Source organism: Paralichthys olivaceus, chromosome 13 (assembly GCF_024713975.1).
Source record: "Paralichthys olivaceus isolate ysfri-2021 chromosome 13, ASM2471397v2, whole genome shotgun sequence".
Lineage (NCBI taxonomy): Eukaryota > Metazoa > Chordata > Actinopteri > Pleuronectiformes > Paralichthyidae > Paralichthys > Paralichthys olivaceus.
Window position 1 is genome coordinate 2,744,812 of NC_091105.1, and position 18,695 is coordinate 2,763,506.

The following is an 18,695-nucleotide window of genomic DNA, read 5'->3' on the forward strand; positions in this document are numbered from 1 at the left end:
AGTTGGTCTCAGGGGGACGGACTGGAGTCTGATTTGCAAGAATGACAGCTGATGACTTCAAAAAGTTAATTAACTTTTCAATTAGGACTGCATCTGACATTGCAGTTGTGTCTGCAACAGAACAACCACACTGCTGCTCAGGGAGAAACAGACTAGTGTAATAGATTGATGCTCTTCAGTGTCTTTCAGCGCTTGAATAATGGTTTGTAATGCGAGCATGTGGCATTAGTGACTCTTCTGTGTATTTCTTTTAGCTCTGTTTTCTTTTTCTTTTTTTTTTCCATTGTTAGTTAGCTGTCATTAAGTTAAAAGGGAATTTAGTTGATGCTGTGAGATCTCACTCAGTTGCATTTACTCCACAAATGTGCAGGAGTTTGAGGAGCAGCATAGTAACTCCTGCTGTTGTAATAGAAATATTTGTGTTTTGTGCACACAATGTCCTGCTGTTATGTTTTTGCTATATTGGCATAACAAAGTTACTAATAGTATTTATACATAGTAAATGACGACTTGTATAAAAACACACAGTTACAGAGTTACTTGGACTAGTAATGTTTTTCTGCTTGTTTCATTTTAAATTGTATTTGTCACCTTTTTATTCCTCCTTGTTTTTCATCAAATCTAACTTTAAATAATTACTCTAGATAATTTTAAGGAAATATATCCAATGAAGCATTTATACTTTGGGTAACTTACCAGTATCTATAATGAATCACACAATCATGCCTCACAAACACTGCTTCAACTTCAGCACAGTCACATTAATTCTCCCTATGAAGCACGAAAATGTTCCGAATGTTTGTTGTCACTGAAAAATCAGAGGACAAAAAATAAATCAAAAGTTGGTTTTGAATATTAATTACAAATAATAAACGGCCTTTGTGCATCGTTCTTGATATTAGATCAAGTATCCAAACCTTTTTCTCGCAGCCTTCGCCTTCTTGAATGCAATGTTTTCAATTAGCGCATAATTCATCAATTTCCGGCTAATATTAAGGCGTGTGCCCGGCTCTAATTGATGTGGCTGAGTGGCTGTGTGCACTGACGTGGGGACAATGTGCTAGCGTGGAGCTACTCATTAGCCCGACAGTGCCTTACACCTGGGGTTCATTCGGAGCACGGGTCAGAGGGCACGAGAATTTGTATGATAATTATTGACAAGCAGATGTTATAAAATCATTTATGGTAATGCAATCATAATAGATGGGCTTTGTGTCGCCGGGCAGACGAGAGGAGGGGAGGGGGGGGGGGGGGAGAGAAAGTTTACGCGAGAGGGAAAGAAAGGAGGGAAATTTACACCAAGCTGCTGGAGTGATTGCATTCAAGCCAATGTGGATGATGGGAAAGTGCATGGAGTGAAGAGCACCTGCATACACACACACATAAATCAAAGCATTTGAAATACTAAAGAATGAGACATAAAGCTGCTTAATGTGTTTTGTTGCCTGCAAAGTCAAAATCCGAGAAATTAACAACCGTTTAGAGCAGCCACATTTAGATCTATATTTATTCCGTATATGAACCCGGTGTGATGTTAGCCGCAAAAATAGCATTGACGTATTTCAGCTGCATGTCTCGCAGCTTATGATCACAACATCGCCATTTATTTATAAAAATAGCCTCTGTCGTAAGGAGGCTCCTCACAAATAAAATATTAGTAACTGAAAGAAAGGGAGGGTGGTGGGGGGGGTGGGGGCTAGGTGTCTTTACATATATTGTCATTTGCTATAAGACACCCTATCTGTCTCTCGAAATGTGTCAGGAATTACCGCCAATTCCAAAAACATGCATTAGCCCCCACCTTAGGTGCAATAGTTCTTTTTACAGCGGGAAAATATCGCAGCGAAACACGGCTGTGCGAGGCAGCTAACCTGGCAGCTGGCGAAGAATAACCCTGCACAGGAAGAAAGCAACCATGTTATCATGCACACACATGTGGCCTGGGTAAAGATTAAGCCGTATTCATCCCTGGCTGCTTCGCTCTCTCCTGCCTCAGTCCATCACAAGATATGGCAGCCGTTCAGCCAGGAAGCCAGGAGAGGTGCCATGGATTTCACGGCGTTCCCAAATCAGGCCGTCTGGAGACTCGGGCGAGGTGCTCTGCCGCTGCGCAACTCGCCTCGGCTTTCCCACAGATCATAAGCTCTGCACCGATGCCGGGGGTTTGGAATTTTGTTGGATGGGAGTGTCGGTGTTAACAGAGGCTCCCCTCCACCCACCCTAACACACACACACACACACAAACACACACACACGTAGCCTCAATACAATCCCCTGTTGTGTGCATGGAATTGGGAATCATCTGCTGATTCATGCTTTCTGAGGACTATTGTTCGACAGCGTGTTAATATTTCGGGGAGTTTTTTTTTTTGTTTTTTTTTAGGGGAGTGGATTTACGTGAATGAAAGACAGAGTGTAAGAAAGAAAATGATCATTCAGCATGGAGAAGTGAGGGATCATTGCATGTCCCTGCTGACATGTACATTATCACTAAATGGGGATGGGGGCTCAGAGTGCTGTTGGCCTTGACTTGGGAGAGAGGCTTACACCCCAAGAGCTACTTAGGGGCCTCTCGGTGTTAAGCCGCTAATAATTCCTGCCGTTGCCTTAAAAAAGGAGAAACACAAAGGGGGAAACAAAGTGATGAATGCAGAGTGTATGGTAATGCATCTGGGCCGATGTTCACACTGAACTGGAGCATTTCACCGTGCGAGTGTGAGCGCCGGGTCAACATTAATAATAATGAGAACCACGTCAGGCTGCAGTTTACGGAACAAGCTGCAAGTGGTGGACAAATACTAGAGGTTGTTTTCAGTTATATCACCGTCTAAATTAATTACGGAGACTTAGCTGATGTTTTCAGATTCCTTGATTTGTCCGACCAACAATCCAAAACCAAAAAATATTCAGTTTGTCATATATGACGAAGAAAAGCAGAAACTTTTTAGATTTGAGAGGCTGGATTCATGGAATATTTGCTTGTCAGCAAGATTAAGCAAAAACTACTCAACAAATTCCGATGAAATTGTGTGAAGGGATCGGACAGGACCTGAGGAAAAACTCAGGAACATTCTAGAGCGGATCTGAATCAAGGGGGCAGATTAAGATTTTTTTTTTTTCCCATTTTCTTTAACATTGCAATATTTATTTCAACATTTGTATTGACTTCTCAGAGAAGTGTGTGCAACCTGGTGCAGATCCATATAAAAATCTGGTTGTTTTAAGTCGTTATTTTCAGTTCCAGCACTGATTAATATATAGAGCCTAACTGGTGCTAACGGAATGTTATATAAGTTGAATGCATTTTTGTAACCCTACAAAATGAGGAGCTTTTTTTAAAAGGCCAAATTCACAAGATGAAGATGTTTAAATTTGTTTTTAGTGTGAAATAAAAAGACAGAGATCGATCCTCTGAGGAGGTGCGTGTGAGAACTCAAATGTCTGAGGGAGAAACTAGTTTCATGCTGACTTTATCTGCCTGGCCTCCTCGAGTCCATAGAAATCCAGGGGGAAGTAAATGTGATGACACAGCAAGGGATCGCCTGCTGGATTCAACACAAGCGAGTGAGGCGGTCGATGATGCTGCTAAGATGAAAAAGCAGTGAAGACACCGATGAAGATGTCAGAACAGTTTGTAGTGACACCGAGTGTCTGTGCGAAAATCACGTGATCTCCGCAGCGGAGTTAATACGTCACTTTCCGTCTCTGTCTGCTGCAGCCGGCTGCTCCACCTCTCGCCTGAATAACGTGCAGGATTTGTTGCTGTTGTGAACACATCTGTGCAGAAAACCTCCTGCTGCGTTGTGCACGTGTGAAAGGCAAATTCTCCGGATTTTACCTGCAGGTCGTGTCTGAAAATGGCTTTGGTGACAGTTCTGGTGTAGAAGTCACTGGAATGTTGCTCATTTGCACCAGCACTTAGGTGGTGAAATCATCTCTCTCCTTTGTCATTCGAGACACTCTCCCCCTCGTCGAGGGTGTTTGTCGCAAAAAAAACCGGAGAGTCGTTCGCACGTCGCGCAGAAATCACAGATTGTTACAGCAAAAGGAAATAACAATTACTGGTATGAATTTATTTAGTGAACTTCAGCTGCGAAGTCTCGACAGTGTGGTCTAAACTTTTTAATGGAAGCAAATGAAAACAAAAGGCACTCTGCATCGCCTTGAGAGAGCGCAGGAGTGATGCCAAAGGAGCAAGGTAATCACAATGGTGTATCCAGGCATAAACGATTAGCTTACCCATCTGAATATTCAAGGTGATGCCCGAGCCATTTGTGTTGTGCTTCCTACATCCTTGCTTCAGCACACACAGATGAGGGGGGCCGCGGCACTGCAGCGGTGAATCCAAAGTGGTTTCCCTGTGTCAGTGATCTTTTTTTTTTTTTTTGAAGAAGCCACTGGTGCAGTGTATTAGTCATAATTTATGTTTATCATCTCTTGTACCCCGACTGACTTCAACAAACCGTTTAACGCTCCAAGCATATGTGCATATGGCTGCTTTAATAGCTATTCTGCATGGAGGAGCACTTTAAAGACTTAATCATTTCTTTGGACAAACACTAATGAATTATGTCACTGAAAGTGCAACTCAAAAGTGCAGAGGAACTAGTGGTAATCATTGGGAGGCTTGGAGGTTTTAATTATCAGGAGGGGGCTCCTTTATGTGTAACTAACAGGATTCAAGCGGAGGGCGATAGTGGGACGCATCAGTCAAGAGATCCTCAGACGAAGGGAACGAGGATGGACATGATCACTGCGAGTGTGTGGAGGCTGGAGCACTGACAAGCTCAAGTACTTTTAGAGGGAATACATCTGAATCCACTGTTCAAGAATAGACAAACGGTCCAAAGTGATTCTTTTCTATCAGAACATATAACGTAACATTTTGTAAATAAGCTCTCCGGATGTTCTTAATTTTGTTTGTTCATAAATATTTTTATGAGCTGAAAATCGGTTCCACAAGAAACCAACAGAAACCGCGCTGCAGCTTTGCCGTCGCTGATCATGAATTAATCAAACGTTTTGTTTCTTGCATGAGTCAAAGTCCAGGGTCTCAGAGTTTGAGCGTCCTCTTGAACGCGGTCATAAAACATTCAACTCCTCCTCCGGCTCACTCACTCGACAAATAAGCACAGCTTTTAGACTGACCTGTCAATAAGAAGGTTCTGTTGCTAAGTGTTTCCTCTGAGCTGTCTGGATTTTGTCACCTCCATCACGAGCGGCAAATTCCTGCTTAATGCATTAAATTCTAATGTAATTTTATCCCCCATTTTATTTTTTTATCCATCACACATACTGACATTTTATGAAGTTTGTTTACGAAGCCGGTGACAGCTCTGAGGTCTCTTCTCGCCACACGGCGTGTATTTATGTCTGAATATGTGAGCAGGACCATTATGAATGTCCTGAAATCATATTTATTCCAGTAAAAATATCCCCATTCCGATTCATTAAAAAAAATGGCAGCAAGCTGTGGTGGGCTTTTTTTTTTTTTTTTCCCTCACACAAAAAATAGCTGAAATATGGCATGTGAGAAATGCGCAAGGTGGCCGTCTTACAGAAGGTGTAGAGGTGGGATAAATTTAATTACAGCTTCAAATATTCATTTGGCAAATATATCAAGGTTGGAAACACAGGCCCAGAAATGGCAAGCCAGTCTGGCAGGCGCTCACAATAGCGGATGGCAAATGACAGTAATCCATGAAAAGAGACCAGACATTTATAGAATTTATAGAGAAGGACTCGCCATCCCAGATCTCTGATGTTTGTGGGATTTTCTCATTGGCATATTAAATGTAGGGGAAATATATATATAATAATCCCAAACTCTTTTTCTCTCCATCACTTTGGTGGCTGAATTTCCAAATTGATTTGGTTAATTATTGAGCAACGTTTGTGCCGCAGCTCACGTGACCTTTTTCATTTCTCAATCAAAGATTTTAATGTTTGTTTTTTTTTCTCATGTGGCGCTTCAGAAAGATGTGAGATGTTAAAAAGACGGAGTGTAAATGACAGTTTTACCGATAGAATCATACCGATACTCTCAAAGAGCAGGGAGTCATTTCAGACAGACAGGAGCCGTCGTCTCTGTGTTCCTTTCGTTCTGCAGGCCTCAGACGGTCACTCAACACAGTCGCAGCAGCAGGAAATGCAACACGTGAGCCTCGCTGCTCTGTGATCCAACTTGCTCGCTGTCTCGTCTCAAGCTGTGCAACGGGTTGTAGCGGCAGCGCCAGCGAGGCGCGATGCACAAGTGAACGTACACCAGGGCACTTCCTCTTCCTGTGACAGCGAGTGAAGGTGGCCTACTTTGCCTTTGCTACCGCGCCTCGCCCTGCGTAGGATTGATGTAATCAGCGGGTTGAGGCGGGTTAAAGAGGGAGAGGGAGGCCGCCTCACCTTCCAGAGTCTGGAACTGGAGGAAAGCGAGGGGGCGGTAAGTGGTTCTCCAAAGACCACACAGTCACAGAGAGTCCCAGCGACTGGTGCCAAACTACCCCTCCTCTCCGAAACACCATCACCTCCTCCCACCAACAACCTGATTAGAGCAGATCAAACCTCACTCACCTACACCTCCAGGGGGCTCCTTCTCTGGCGCTGCCGGGGCTTCGTGCAGGAATCGCTCTCGGGTAGAGAACACGGGGCCTCGGATGGTTCGGCTGAGCTCTAATAACAAACGGATGCATAACAGTTAAGTCAAAGGTGGAAACTGACACTGACCTACATTGTAAAAGCCACAAAGACGTCTTCACGTCTTTCCTGCATGCGTGCATCTTTATGATTTCATATTAAGGGCACGCAACAGCTGCATGGCAGAACTCTCAGATGTTCACAAGGTCTGATGAAGCAGACTTTTTTCTTTGAATGATTTGGCACCATTTACATTACGCTGCTTGGAAGGTCAGGGGGCGCTATCACAGAGCAGCAAAATGACTGCACATTAAAGGTTCAGTGTGTAGAATTTTCCCCTCGATGTAAATATAAAGTATTTAAATAAAATAAAATATAAAGGGCCTTTTCTGGGGTGAAAAAAAACTACAATTCATACAATTTAGATGAAACGAACTAGTGAAAACATCATGAGAATTATTCTACATTAAATTTCTGCCAATAGTTCCCTCTCACCTAAATCTTACACACTGGACCTTTAAGACATTCCCAGTCCGTTGATTTTTTGGTTCCACAACCTTTTATAAACATTTGTTTATTAAGCTGTTAGAGTACCTATGTACCCACAAACTATGATGTCCTGCCAGTAGGAGCATCAGAATAGAAATAATAGATGTAGTAAATGTGGAGGGCTTGTGAGGTGTAATAATAATCTAATTTTCAAGCAGAAACAAAGATGTCAAAATGATGAACACGGTGGTTTGATTGAAAAGTGCACGGTGCACTAATAAATCCACTCAAAGTGCAAAAGAGAAAATCTCGAAAAGTGAAGAAAATTGCGGGATCAACTTGCAGGTCAGCTTTTACTGGAGCTTTCCACCGAACATTTATCTGCACGTCACCTCTGAAAATCTCCCGAGGAAGACGAGGCCGACGGACTGAATACATTTGTCCAACAAACAGGAGCTAAACCTTTAAACGGCCTTCCACCCTCCGGATACAGGAGAGGGGTCCATGTGGAGGTATGGGAGAAGCTGGCGGCAGCATCGGGTGGGGTAGAGGTGGTGATGAAGGGTGCTAATCGGGGAGGGAAGGATGGATGGATGTAGGAGGAGGAGGAGGAGGAAGGGAGGGCGGGTTGATAAAGCCTGATCTGTGCCACGGGGCATTTATGGCTGTTGGGGATGCAGGGGGACGGGGATAGGGGGAAACGGGTGGGAGGAGGCATTGTCTGCTGTGTCCGCGCGTTTATAGGATTGAGCTCAAGTTTCCTTTGTGTTTCCATTTTGTTGAGGGATTATGTTCTTTGAGAGAGTTGTGCAAGCAGGCAGGCGCACGGAGGCGGAGAGAGAGAGAGAGAGAGAGAGAGAGAGAGAGGGAGAGGGAGAGAGGATAGGAGAGAGAGGGGATGGGTGAGGGTGGGGGGGACACAAGGAGGGAGAGAGGATGTCTTTGTTCAGAGCATTGATCATGAACAAGACAGATAGCAGAGGGTGTGTGTCTGTGTGAGTGTGTGTGTACAAGTTAGTGTACCAGTGTGTATGGTTTTAATGCCAGTGTGTGTGTGTGTGTGTGTGAGCGAGTGTGAGCAAAGCAAGATGTCAGGACATGTAACCAGCCATGTAACAATTTAAAATCAATTTGCCTCCCAAGAAGGAATCGCTCTGCGAGACATTTTTCCCTCCGAGCGTTCGCAGGACTTTCAGTCTATCTAAATAGATATCAATTACATAATCGTTTCCCTTCTCTCCGCGCGGCCGCCGACTGCAAAGTTTGTCACACTGAGCGGCGGCGTAATTGTCCCGCACGCATAATGTTTTGTGATTGCTTGTGACATTTGCAGTGTCATTGATCAAACGGGGCGACGCTGTAATGAAGACACAGAAAAGCCTGCGACTGAAGCGAGGAGGGGTGGAGGTGGAGGTGGAGGTGGAGGTGGTGGGGGGGGGTCTGACACTTCCTGTGTGGAGCGAAGCAACAGTTCCACGATGGAGGAAACCACCTCCTCTCCCTCCATCGTGATTCCCAAGTCACATCCAAGACACTTTTCTCTCATTAAATCGATTGGTGATGGATGAAAGTCTGTGCATTCCCCGCAATTCATCAAAAATTCCAAAGTCTTAACTGGTGATAATCTGAGCGCTGAAAGTTTTCCAACTCTTCTCATCTTAAAAAAAAACTCCCTGGTGTCTTTACCTAGTTCCAACCCCACTGGGTAACCACGGAGCTATTGTGTTTTCCTCAGCTTGTTAAAACACCACATGGTATATTTGCATAGGATAACCAACATATATAGTGAATCATTTGCATGCCTGAAAGTGCACTTGAGTAACCGTAATTACACGTGACACCAATTACTCTGTTACTTTGTATTAAATTATAATGGAAAATTCCACTAGAGAATTGGAGCCTAATTGCATCTTAATTTGCATAATTTTGCATATTAATCACATCTCCAATGAATAATAAATTTCAGCAGATTTTTTAATTTATGCACAGATACAAAAACAAGTTGAAAAATAATTTGTGAGTGGAAAAATCAGCGACTATTACTTAGAGCATTTCTGCTAATTTCTCTCATTAGCTCGCGCTAAAGTCAAAGATATCTCTGCTCTTGATCAACAAGCGTTTTGCATTTTGAAATTGAGAGTTAGTCAAAGCTTTAATTAAAAAAAAAAGACACAAATTTTGGAAATATCCGTGCATCCGTTTTACATAAAACTTTGTGGCTCTATTTAAAGCTCTCACCATTGCAGAGATGCCAAATTCATTCTACAATGATAATTCAAATCACTTTCTGTCTTTCCCTTTCCTCTCCCTCTTTTTTTTTTTTTTTTCCTGGTCAACACCTGTGCCTGAAATTGTGTGTGGCGCCCTGCCAGCACACACAAAATCCAACACCAGTAGCCCAGATTAAATTCAAATTTACAAAAACAACATATTTTCAGATTTAACATGCCACAGCTTCCAGAGGAAAAAGTTGACCAAGTTATTCTGTTAACCGGATAACGACGGAACGCCAAAACCAAAAAGTTCGAATCGGCTCTTTTTCAGTTCATCGTCGCTGCAGAACATTTTCAAGCTGGAATCAGAACAAACAAGTTGTCGATAAAGACATCAAATGTATTAATTGGTTTTATATTATATATTTATTTTATGTATTTTATCAAGACATATTATGTACTTTATTTAAAATTTTACTCCTGTTACTACACAGTATTTGTATTTTTTTCCAGGTAATATAATAATCTTTTTACTGAAGAGAGCTACATGTCCATTAACGCCTTCATTAATGGACAATTAAGTTTTGAATCGTGCCACGTTTCCAAACCTATTGTGACTTCTGACCTTTAAAGCAAAGAAATACTTACACAGGTTAAATATGACGACGAGTTCAACGAGATTTTTTCAATAATTTAAAGGATAAAAAAACTAATTCTGTATTAAAAGAATAACCAGAAATTCACTCCCTCATTCACGCAGCGTAACACACACTCTGATAAACTGAGACGTCAGAGGCAAATAAATCATCATCAGTGGCGGGTGTAGTTTTACATTACTGTTACTTTCACATCTAGTAATGCATTGTGGGGAATATGTTGCGTACACACCACTGAACCTTTATGTTGAGTTGTGTAATTTTTTTTTGAGTAAATGAAGTAAATGAACTGCACTGTACAATAAGTAGAGGGAGTTGTTTTAGCTTTAGTCTGAAATCTGTGCTCTCTTGTGTCTCATATTTATTTAGCGAGTCCTGAGGGGAATCACTGAGAAGCTTCACCTGAAATAACTAAAATCTACAACGTCCGACATCCAAATTCTGCCTCACAGAGCGGTTTTAAATGAGTGGTTTTATCCAGACAACATTAAATGTCACACTGCGGATCCCTGTGTGTAATTCATGATGTGTGATCATTGCAGATTAACCATATTTAACCTCTGCTCCACTCGTGACCTGCCTCGCACACTCAGGAGGTTTTATCCAACATCTTCATCCCCGTCAGTGGCTGTTACACCGAGGAGCTCAGCTGCGGACAACAGTGCCTTTCAGTGGCTCATCAGAGGAAAGAGCTCAGTCTGTAACACACATGCACACGCACACGCACACGCATGCACACGACTCTGGGCCTTTGACACTCTGAGCCACTGTCTTACTGTTGGTGCAGCAGATAAAACTTATTTTATTTAAAATACAAAATTGTTGAAAAAAAAAAAAACACAAAACCCCCTGATAATAAATTCAGAAAAAAATCAGAAAATGGAGGAATAACAATAAATTTAATTATACATTTATTTTCACATAAATTATTTATTCATTTAACTAATTTCTGTAAATGTTATCTCCCTAGATAAAGGAATATTCGCAGAATAAACTGTAATATTACGCAAAAAAAAAATAAAACTCAGCTTCTTCACTTTGTTTTCATTTAAATTAATTATCTGCCTAAAGACTGTCGCATTTAGTCGCAAGGAAATTTAGAATCAGACTAAAATAGTGCACCACTTTTCATTTTTTTCTGTACGTTGAGAGTTTACTCCGGTTGTTGAAAGCTCAAAACAGGGGACACGATCTGTGTGTTCTTAGTGGCAGCTACAGTCCGACTGATGTGATCAACCTGCCAGGCTGGTTTTAAAGTGGCAGGTGAAGCAGTTTCAATACTACTGACACTTACGGCGTCTAGTTCATGAGGTATCATTTCTAACTCTCTGAAAGGCTTGTTCAAAGTTTACAGGTTTTATAAATGTTAATTGTTCACATGCAAGAAAACAACAAGAAAAAAAAGTTTCTACTATTAGTTGCTGACTGGTGTGTGGCCCTGTTTTGTAGAGAGAAACTGTCAAACTCTGCAAAACTTTTTATTTCAATATTATGCTAAAAATGTGCATTTTTAAATTAAGTTTGGTTTAATCAAATTACCACAAACTAACACTAAGTATTCCTGCACAGATGCACTGGTTCCACTGGACTTAATTTGAGTTTTTTCCCTCTTTTGGTTTTCTTTAGTTAGTTAGTTTCATTTATTCCTCCATCCTTCTTTGTTCCTGTCTTCCTTCCTATCTTCCCTCACTTCTATGATTTGTCCCTTCTCCCTCCTCCTCCTCCTCCTCTCTGTGAACCTGGTTAAACATCTTGATTGTGGTGTAATAAACAGCAGCCTGGACTCTAACTCTTTTTCACTTGTGTGTTTGTGTGCAGATTCTCCAACAATTAATCCCACCCAGCGTGGACTCGCTTAATATTCTGCTCCATTCCACTCGCAGATGTAAAACGCATCCTCAGCTGACACACATAATTACTATGATACATCCCGGAAAGGTTTCCGTGTCTGAGTGCAATCGCAAATAACCAAGTGCTGTGCAGCTAATTATTGATAAATAAAATTAGTTGGGAGAACTTCAGGTGGGCGGGGCCGCATGCAGGTGTCTGCCGCGTGCTTGTGAGAGCGCGTGCTCGCAGTGGAGGGAGGACGGGAGGGGGGAGGGGGCGCTGACCTGTAATCACTGGGAACAGCGGGGACTTAATGATGTTTTGGTCTGTTGATCAAATTTTACATTTTCGCGCAATCATTTTAGGCACCTGCGTAGAAAACAAAGCCTGGGCGGAAACCGGTGGCCCCTAGGAACAACTGAAGTGTGTGTGTGTGTGATTTAGATGTTCTCTTTTATTGTTTTAATCATACTTTCCTCGTCCAGACACTTACAGTTAGTTTTTTTTCCCCATACTTAATAAACACACACACACACACAGAAGGGCTATTCCAGGGGACCAACCATTTGGGGGGGTCCTACATGACTGTCGTTCGTCTCAGCTCGGGGGCCCCAGACAATTGCCTGTATTCCCTGCCCTGTTAAAACGCCCCTGACACACACAGACACACACACAGTTTGTTATTGGTACATTTTGAGGTCGTTACATAGACTTGCATTCATTAACCATAACCTTAACCTAAACCACTGACCCAACAATTACCTTTCACAACTAGTCTGAAGCTGAGTCTGTGACACAAACACTATAAATGGATATTTATCTCCCTCTACTGGAAACTATCAGTAAAGCCGCTCTGCTGCCTTTAGGTGCTGCTCCGGCAAACACACACACGCAGACACATTCAACTCTTTCTCAGCTTAATCACAACAAATATGGTGATTTAATATTAATACATATGTAGTAAGTGCTGCGATGAAACATTTGAAATGTCCGTAGATGAGCACAGGAGAAACCTAAAGCCAGTTTGTGACTGATTTATTTTTTAAACATCGACGTTACCTGTAAAATCAATGTTGTAAATAATGTTTAAGATTCTGAGGCTGTTGTGAATCATATGCTGTATATTGTTCCTGTCAGAGCTAATAGAGCCTGTACATACATCTGGTTGTACATATATAATCTCCATTCACAAACGCCAAATGTATATTTTTTAAATTAGATCATTAATACTATTCTTCACCTACATCCCATCATGTATTTCCCACCAACTTCTTGTATTATTCTGTATTATGCATCAATCTATTAGTCAAGGCATATGAAAGATATATTTAAAAATGTAAAAAAATAAGAATATAATTGGACCTGATAGTGAAAACTAAGTGTGGGTCGCGTGTGTTTTTCCAGGAGCACTGGAAGGCATCAGTCATGTGTGTGTACGTCGAGTGCAGAGCATTGTGGGTAAAGCATGGGGTGAGTTGCATAATACCTCCGCTGTGAGGATGGAGGCAGCTTCGAGCCCGGTGCTCGGGTCAAACGTCCCATGTAGCGTCGCCTCCTCCCCGCTGTGATGCAGCGGATCGTCGGCCTCGCTGCATCCCTGGAGATCGGCGGCCTCGCGGCGTGCAGGCCCGGGCTCTGCGCCTGGAGGACGGGCCCGAGTGACCGCCAGCAGCCGGTCCTGCAGCGGCAGTGGGCGGGTACGACCGCGCGTCCTGCGCGTCCCTTCACCGGGGCTGCGGGCCGGGTGCTCTGCGGGCGCAGGGCCGTGTTTGTCGGTCAGAAACTCAGGCTCTTCAGCTCCCAGCCCGGAGCCGACGGGCCGGCGGGGAGCTCCGGCGGCAAGCCCGCTATCTCCGTGGTCGGCATCCCGGACACGTTGACATGGATCCGGTGTAAAGTCGTGATGTACCTGGTGTATCTGTACTTCGAGTTGGACCTAAACTCCGCGGAGTTTGACAGAGGAGTGAAACAGGTGAACACTGACGGACATTAGCAGAGCTTCGTCAAACACGCTGAGCCGCAGCATCCCTCTGTCCGAGTCCAACTTTATTCTCTCACTTCGTGTAACGTTGCTGTAAAAAGCGGCAACATCAGACGAACTGAGGAGTTTGTTGCCAGAAGTTTGAACTTCACTTTTAAAAAGTTTAACGTGAAACTTTCCGCGTTTAAACTTCGCACAGTTGGTTACTCACGTCATCCAAAAGTTTCCCAGTGAATTTTCAAAAACCCACAGAAAAGAAACTTTTTTTCATCCAGGAAGCTGGCGACATGTTTGGGCACCTGTTTGTGACGTCACATCCCTCAGCGCATGCGCAAACCTCGTGGTTGTCTCCCAGAATGGCGCCATATTTTAACAATAATCTTTTTTTTGACCTTGGTCATTTTAACCAGAAGTTAGATTTAAATCTATTGATTTATTCAATACTTTTTCTACCAGATTTTATTTTGGGGAGACGACCTCTGCGGAACAATAAACTTGCGATTGAAGGAATCTTCTAACTAAGAGAAGCTGATATAAAGGGACGTTTAAAAACTACTAACTCCATCTTTTCTTGTTATTTAGATTGAGATTCAAAGACCCCTGGTGGCAGACAATTGCATAATGCGCATATAATACAGAATTAATGTAAATGAGCATGTGTAAACTCTTTATTAAATGTATCTTTAGAGTGAATAAGGTTGATCAAACCAAACAATTCTTGGTATTTGGTAGCTGTTCCGTCGTATCACATGAGCCTCCGAAACAGAGTTCGTCCACAGGTTTTGCAATTAAATATGTTGCAATGTGCATTTTTTAAATTCTAGCTGAAAAGTCCAAGTCCTTAAGGTGCGTGGAGAAAAATGGAAACACATTCTGGGAAGATAGGATGGAATAGATGTCATAGTGAGACAGAGACAAAGACAAAGGCTCCCACCCTCATATGAAAACAAGACATGACAATCGACACAAGCAGCGCAGCCCACAAATGTGTTTGTAATGACTGAGACCCGTCACATCACTGACCATGAAGCATGTAAATAAACTCCCATCTTGTCCCTCGTCCCTCCCAGGCTTTGGTCCATGTGTCCAATGTGATGTCCAGTGGCAGATACCATCAATTGAGGGGGATAGTGTCCAATGAGGTAACAGATCATGCACGTAACTGGATTTGTGTCCAACAGAGACAGTAATATTTCACTCTTACCTCTTCTTCCTGTAAGTCACTAATATTACGCAGGACAGTAATGGACCACTCGTGCTGCGGACTCCTGTGTTCCAGAAATAACACTTTGTTGTAAAAATAATCCAGTTGTAATGTCGGTCAGTCCGACAGTGATGAATTCTTTATGCTTCTAATGATCAAATCTAATCTACCACCGCGTCAGTTTTACTTGTTTGATGGTGTCTTTTGTTCTCGCAGATAGTAGAACACATCGAGAAGAGTTGCAGGTCCCTCACTAATGCTCAGAGACAGCAGCTCGCTGTCACGATGGAGGACATTATATTTCTGCTTCCTGAAGACGTGTCTGTTGTCTTTGATCAATATGGTGAGTTTTGTTTAAACAGTCTTCATTCGCTGAACATTCTTTGAGTAAGAAGAGGATTTCAGGACATTTGAGTTGAAGTATACATCATTCACAACCTGAGCAAAACAAAGTTAAAGCGCTACACAAGTTAAAGCAACACTATGTTACTTGTTTTCTGTTTAAATAGCAGCCTTCAAAATGAGCTTGATGATTCAAGGACTTAATATAAAGAATGTTTCCTCTTTTATTCTCACTCCTCACCTTGAAAGTCTTGTATATGTAACTTTGGTGAGTGGGTACGATCTCCTGTGAGAAGTGTGGAACTGACTGAGAGTCGCAGCTTAAATTCTCAACAGGTTAAGTGTCCTTTAGCGAGGGACATAATCCTTAGCTGTAGATCAGCTCAACGCTTTGGAGGACTCCAGATAGAAATTCCATCAGTCGGTTATAAATGTGTGGCTGTAAAAAGTTTGCTGCTAACTCTTGATTTCATCTCTCACGTCACAGGTAGAAAGTTTATCTTCATCGTCATGAGGTTTTGGCTCCTGTCAACACACGAGGGTCCTGATGACCCAGAGGCCACGCAGATCTTCAAAGTGGCCTCCAGTGAAGACGGCAGCCCGCAGAAGAAAATAACAACTGCTGTCTATGAGTAAGTAAACAGCTTGTTGTCGTCACACAGAGAATGTGTCCAAAAGTATGGATTACCATCAAATCTCAGCTTTGACGTATTCAGATCTTTTTCATGCAGTGTGTGCTGACGCAAATGTTTCATCAGTGATTTGCTCCATGTTCTTTACCAAAGTCTTTTAACTTCATTCCTGCACACTCTGTATTCACACCGAATTTATTTATTTACAGAAATAATTATATATTTGCAAAAGTTCAAAGTTTCCTGCAAACCATTTAACATATGGCAAGTCTGTGTTCATGTAACATTATTATCCTCACTGCAAATAATACACTAAGAAATAGAAATATTAATAGTAGCCATCTGTTTGGGTGAAAAGTAAGGAAACAAAAAGCAGAGAGAGTGAAAATCCTTTGTTTGTAGTCACTTGAAGACTGAAAGTGGAACATTAATTGAGCAGCAGAAGCTTCAACTGTCAGTGTTGATGTAGTTCAACACTTGGAACATGACTGAATAAAATGTTGAATATTGCGTAGAAGGCAAAACACACAGCATGTGAGCAAACCTAAAATCACACTGTCTTTTTATTATGTAAAATCCTGATATTGTGTCACGTGTGACTTTAAAGAGCCACTGACATCATTCGCTGCTGTGAGGGGGAAAAAAAGGAAATGATTTCTTTCCCAGTGCACGTCACGGTTAAAGCCTCTTTCCGTTTCCTGTCAGTAATCCGGTTTGTTGTTGGACCACATTGTTGGGTCTATTCTACCTAATGCCCACCTATCTAGTTGGCCAGATTCTCCTGCCTATTGTTTCAGGTCTTAGAATCGCCTGAGAAAGCCTATTAAACTTCAAATGTTATGCCAGAGGCTGGAAAAAAAAAAGACAGTTTGGCAGAACACGGAAGGTATTTTCAGAATCCTCTCATTAACTTTCAAGGTGAGACGAGAAGCAAAACTTAGTTTGAATGTCAGTGTTAGTCAGTCTGCATTTATCACTTTAAATAAACCTTTACTAATAAAGCAGGATTCTCTTGAAATTTCAAGAGAGAGTAAAATATCTCGGCTCCTCTTAAACACGTCTTCCTCTTTTCCATCTAGATTCCATCGAGAGCTAACGAGGGGGGCGTCTCCTGACTGGACGGTCACAACAGTTTGGCACTGGCACTGGACACTGGCTAAATAATTAAACTCAACTCTGTGAGACATTTGCCACTTGTCATGGACGCCACAGCAGCAAATTTAACTTATGTATCCCTGAAAGACAAAGCGAGCAGCAGACTAAAGAACTGGACCCAAAGCCACAGCACTGAAGCAGTTGAGACTTCAGAACTCAATACATGAACCAGTCCTCCCACTTGAATTTCATCCTGCAGTCCTTCAATGCCTCTTAAAGACTTTCCTCCACTGATTTTACGCAGGTGAAAGACCTCTGAAATATCCTTGTCTTTAGCTAAGATACATGGACAGAATGATGAGGTCATTGGAGGAAGACTTACTCCATTTTCCTGAAAGTCTCTGAATGTGTTGCCAAGAAAATAATAAAAAAGAAAATATGCCCAGGCTCTTTCTGTAGCTTTCAAGCTAAATCTCAGTCTTCCTTCAGAAATGGGAGTTGGCTTATGACCCAGTATTTCATCAAGTGACGCACAGTAATCATCCTCATTACAACTGTCAAACATTGCCCCCTCTCTCCTCATCAACACCATTCCAACAATAAGCCACGCTGACATTGCACCAATAAACTACTGGACTATATAAACATTGTGATGGTTAGAATGGCTACAACCTGTTTCATGAAGGAAATGTCAATATAGTACATGTTGTCCTGTGTGGACAGTTTTAGGAGCTATGGCCTAAATTAAAGTATATTTTTCATTTAAATAACCTAATTAATGGTGAAATAAACAGTAAATGGATTAGGATGAGAAAGAAAATGTATATTGTCCACACGTTCCCCAAGTTAGCAACAGTTTGATAAAATTGTTTCTGACCTCAGCGCCGACAGGATGTTTTAAAAGCTTGTATTCCACAACCGTATTCCTCATGTGATTCATGAAACATATAAGGGACCAGATATATTAGTATTCTGCTACTTGTGATAAGAAGCGGAGTGAAACAAGATAATCCATTTTCCATAGCAGGCAGGAGGGGGCGTAAGTTCTGGTGCACGGTTGTCTACGAATGAATGTTCAAGCAAGTACTTTAATGGGTCGTCAAGAAATCACAACACGAGTCTTATACCAAGTGGAAGTAGTTGTATAGCATCGCTGCGAGCGAGAATGACAAATTCTCCCAGAAAAACCCTCCACCTGTTTCACTAACTCAGACGCAGCCTGTGTGTCACAGTCACTGCCAGAGACGTGTCACTTGTCACAGACGTCACGTCTGAATGCTGCGTGTCATCCGATTCTGTTAAAGCTCGCTGCAATATTATTAATGTTGACACGATATCTGACAAACAGAGAGGATTCTGTCATTAGCGGCCGCTAATTCATGCATAATGAAACACGCTGAGGATTATTCTAATGTTCCTGCATAGTAATGTGTGGTCTGTGGAAGTTTGCGTGGGGGTTTTTTGGTTCCAGTCGAGCATCTTGCGGAGTCATAATGAGATTAAGTGAGTGCGGTTAGCTTAGCACATGTCAATATGCTCATGGATATGGTGAGAGCACATTAAACAATTTGCCACGCCTGTGCATCACTCAGTTTAATGGAAATTAACACAAAAACAAGTGGT

The 18,695-nt window shown here is 42.2% G+C and overlaps 2 protein-coding genes across 3 annotated transcripts in view; one reads left to right on the top strand and one right to left on the bottom strand.

The window, feature by feature from the left end:
* Window positions 1-13,445, bottom strand: part of satb1b (SATB homeobox 1b) — an 84,030-nt gene extending 70,585 nt beyond the window's left edge. For both annotated transcript variants that reach the window (XM_069537378.1, XM_069537376.1), the window contains exons 1-2: window positions 13,305-13,445; window positions 6,568-6,666 (exon numbers count right to left, since the gene is read on the bottom strand). The gene's annotated coding sequence lies outside the window, so the exon portion shown is untranslated. The remainder of the gene's footprint in view (window positions 1-6,567; window positions 6,667-13,304) is intronic.
* LOC109642222 (m-AAA protease-interacting protein 1, mitochondrial) lies at window positions 13,386-17,513 on the top strand. Its single transcript, XM_020106913.2, has 5 exons — window positions 13,386-13,790; window positions 14,870-14,941; window positions 15,220-15,346; window positions 15,833-15,977; window positions 17,057-17,513. Exons 1-5 carry the CDS (start codon window positions 13,386-13,388, stop codon window positions 17,139-17,141), a joined length of 834 nt encoding a protein of 277 aa, XP_019962472.2. The 3' UTR covers window positions 17,142-17,513.
* The last annotated feature ends 1,182 nt before the right edge of the window (window positions 17,514-18,695 follow it).

Coding starts and splice junctions, on each gene's coding strand:
- LOC109642222 (XM_020106913.2), top strand. CDS start 13,386: ATGCAGCGGATCGTCGGCCTCGCTGCATCCCTGGAGATCGGCGGCCTC. Junction 14,942..15,219: donor GGGGGATAGTGTCCAATGAG/GTAACAGATCAT, acceptor TTGTTCTCGCAG/ATAGTAGAACACATCGAGAA. Junction 15,978..17,056: donor ATAACAACTGCTGTCTATGA/GTAAGTAAACAG, acceptor TTTTCCATCTAG/ATTCCATCGAGAGCTAACGA.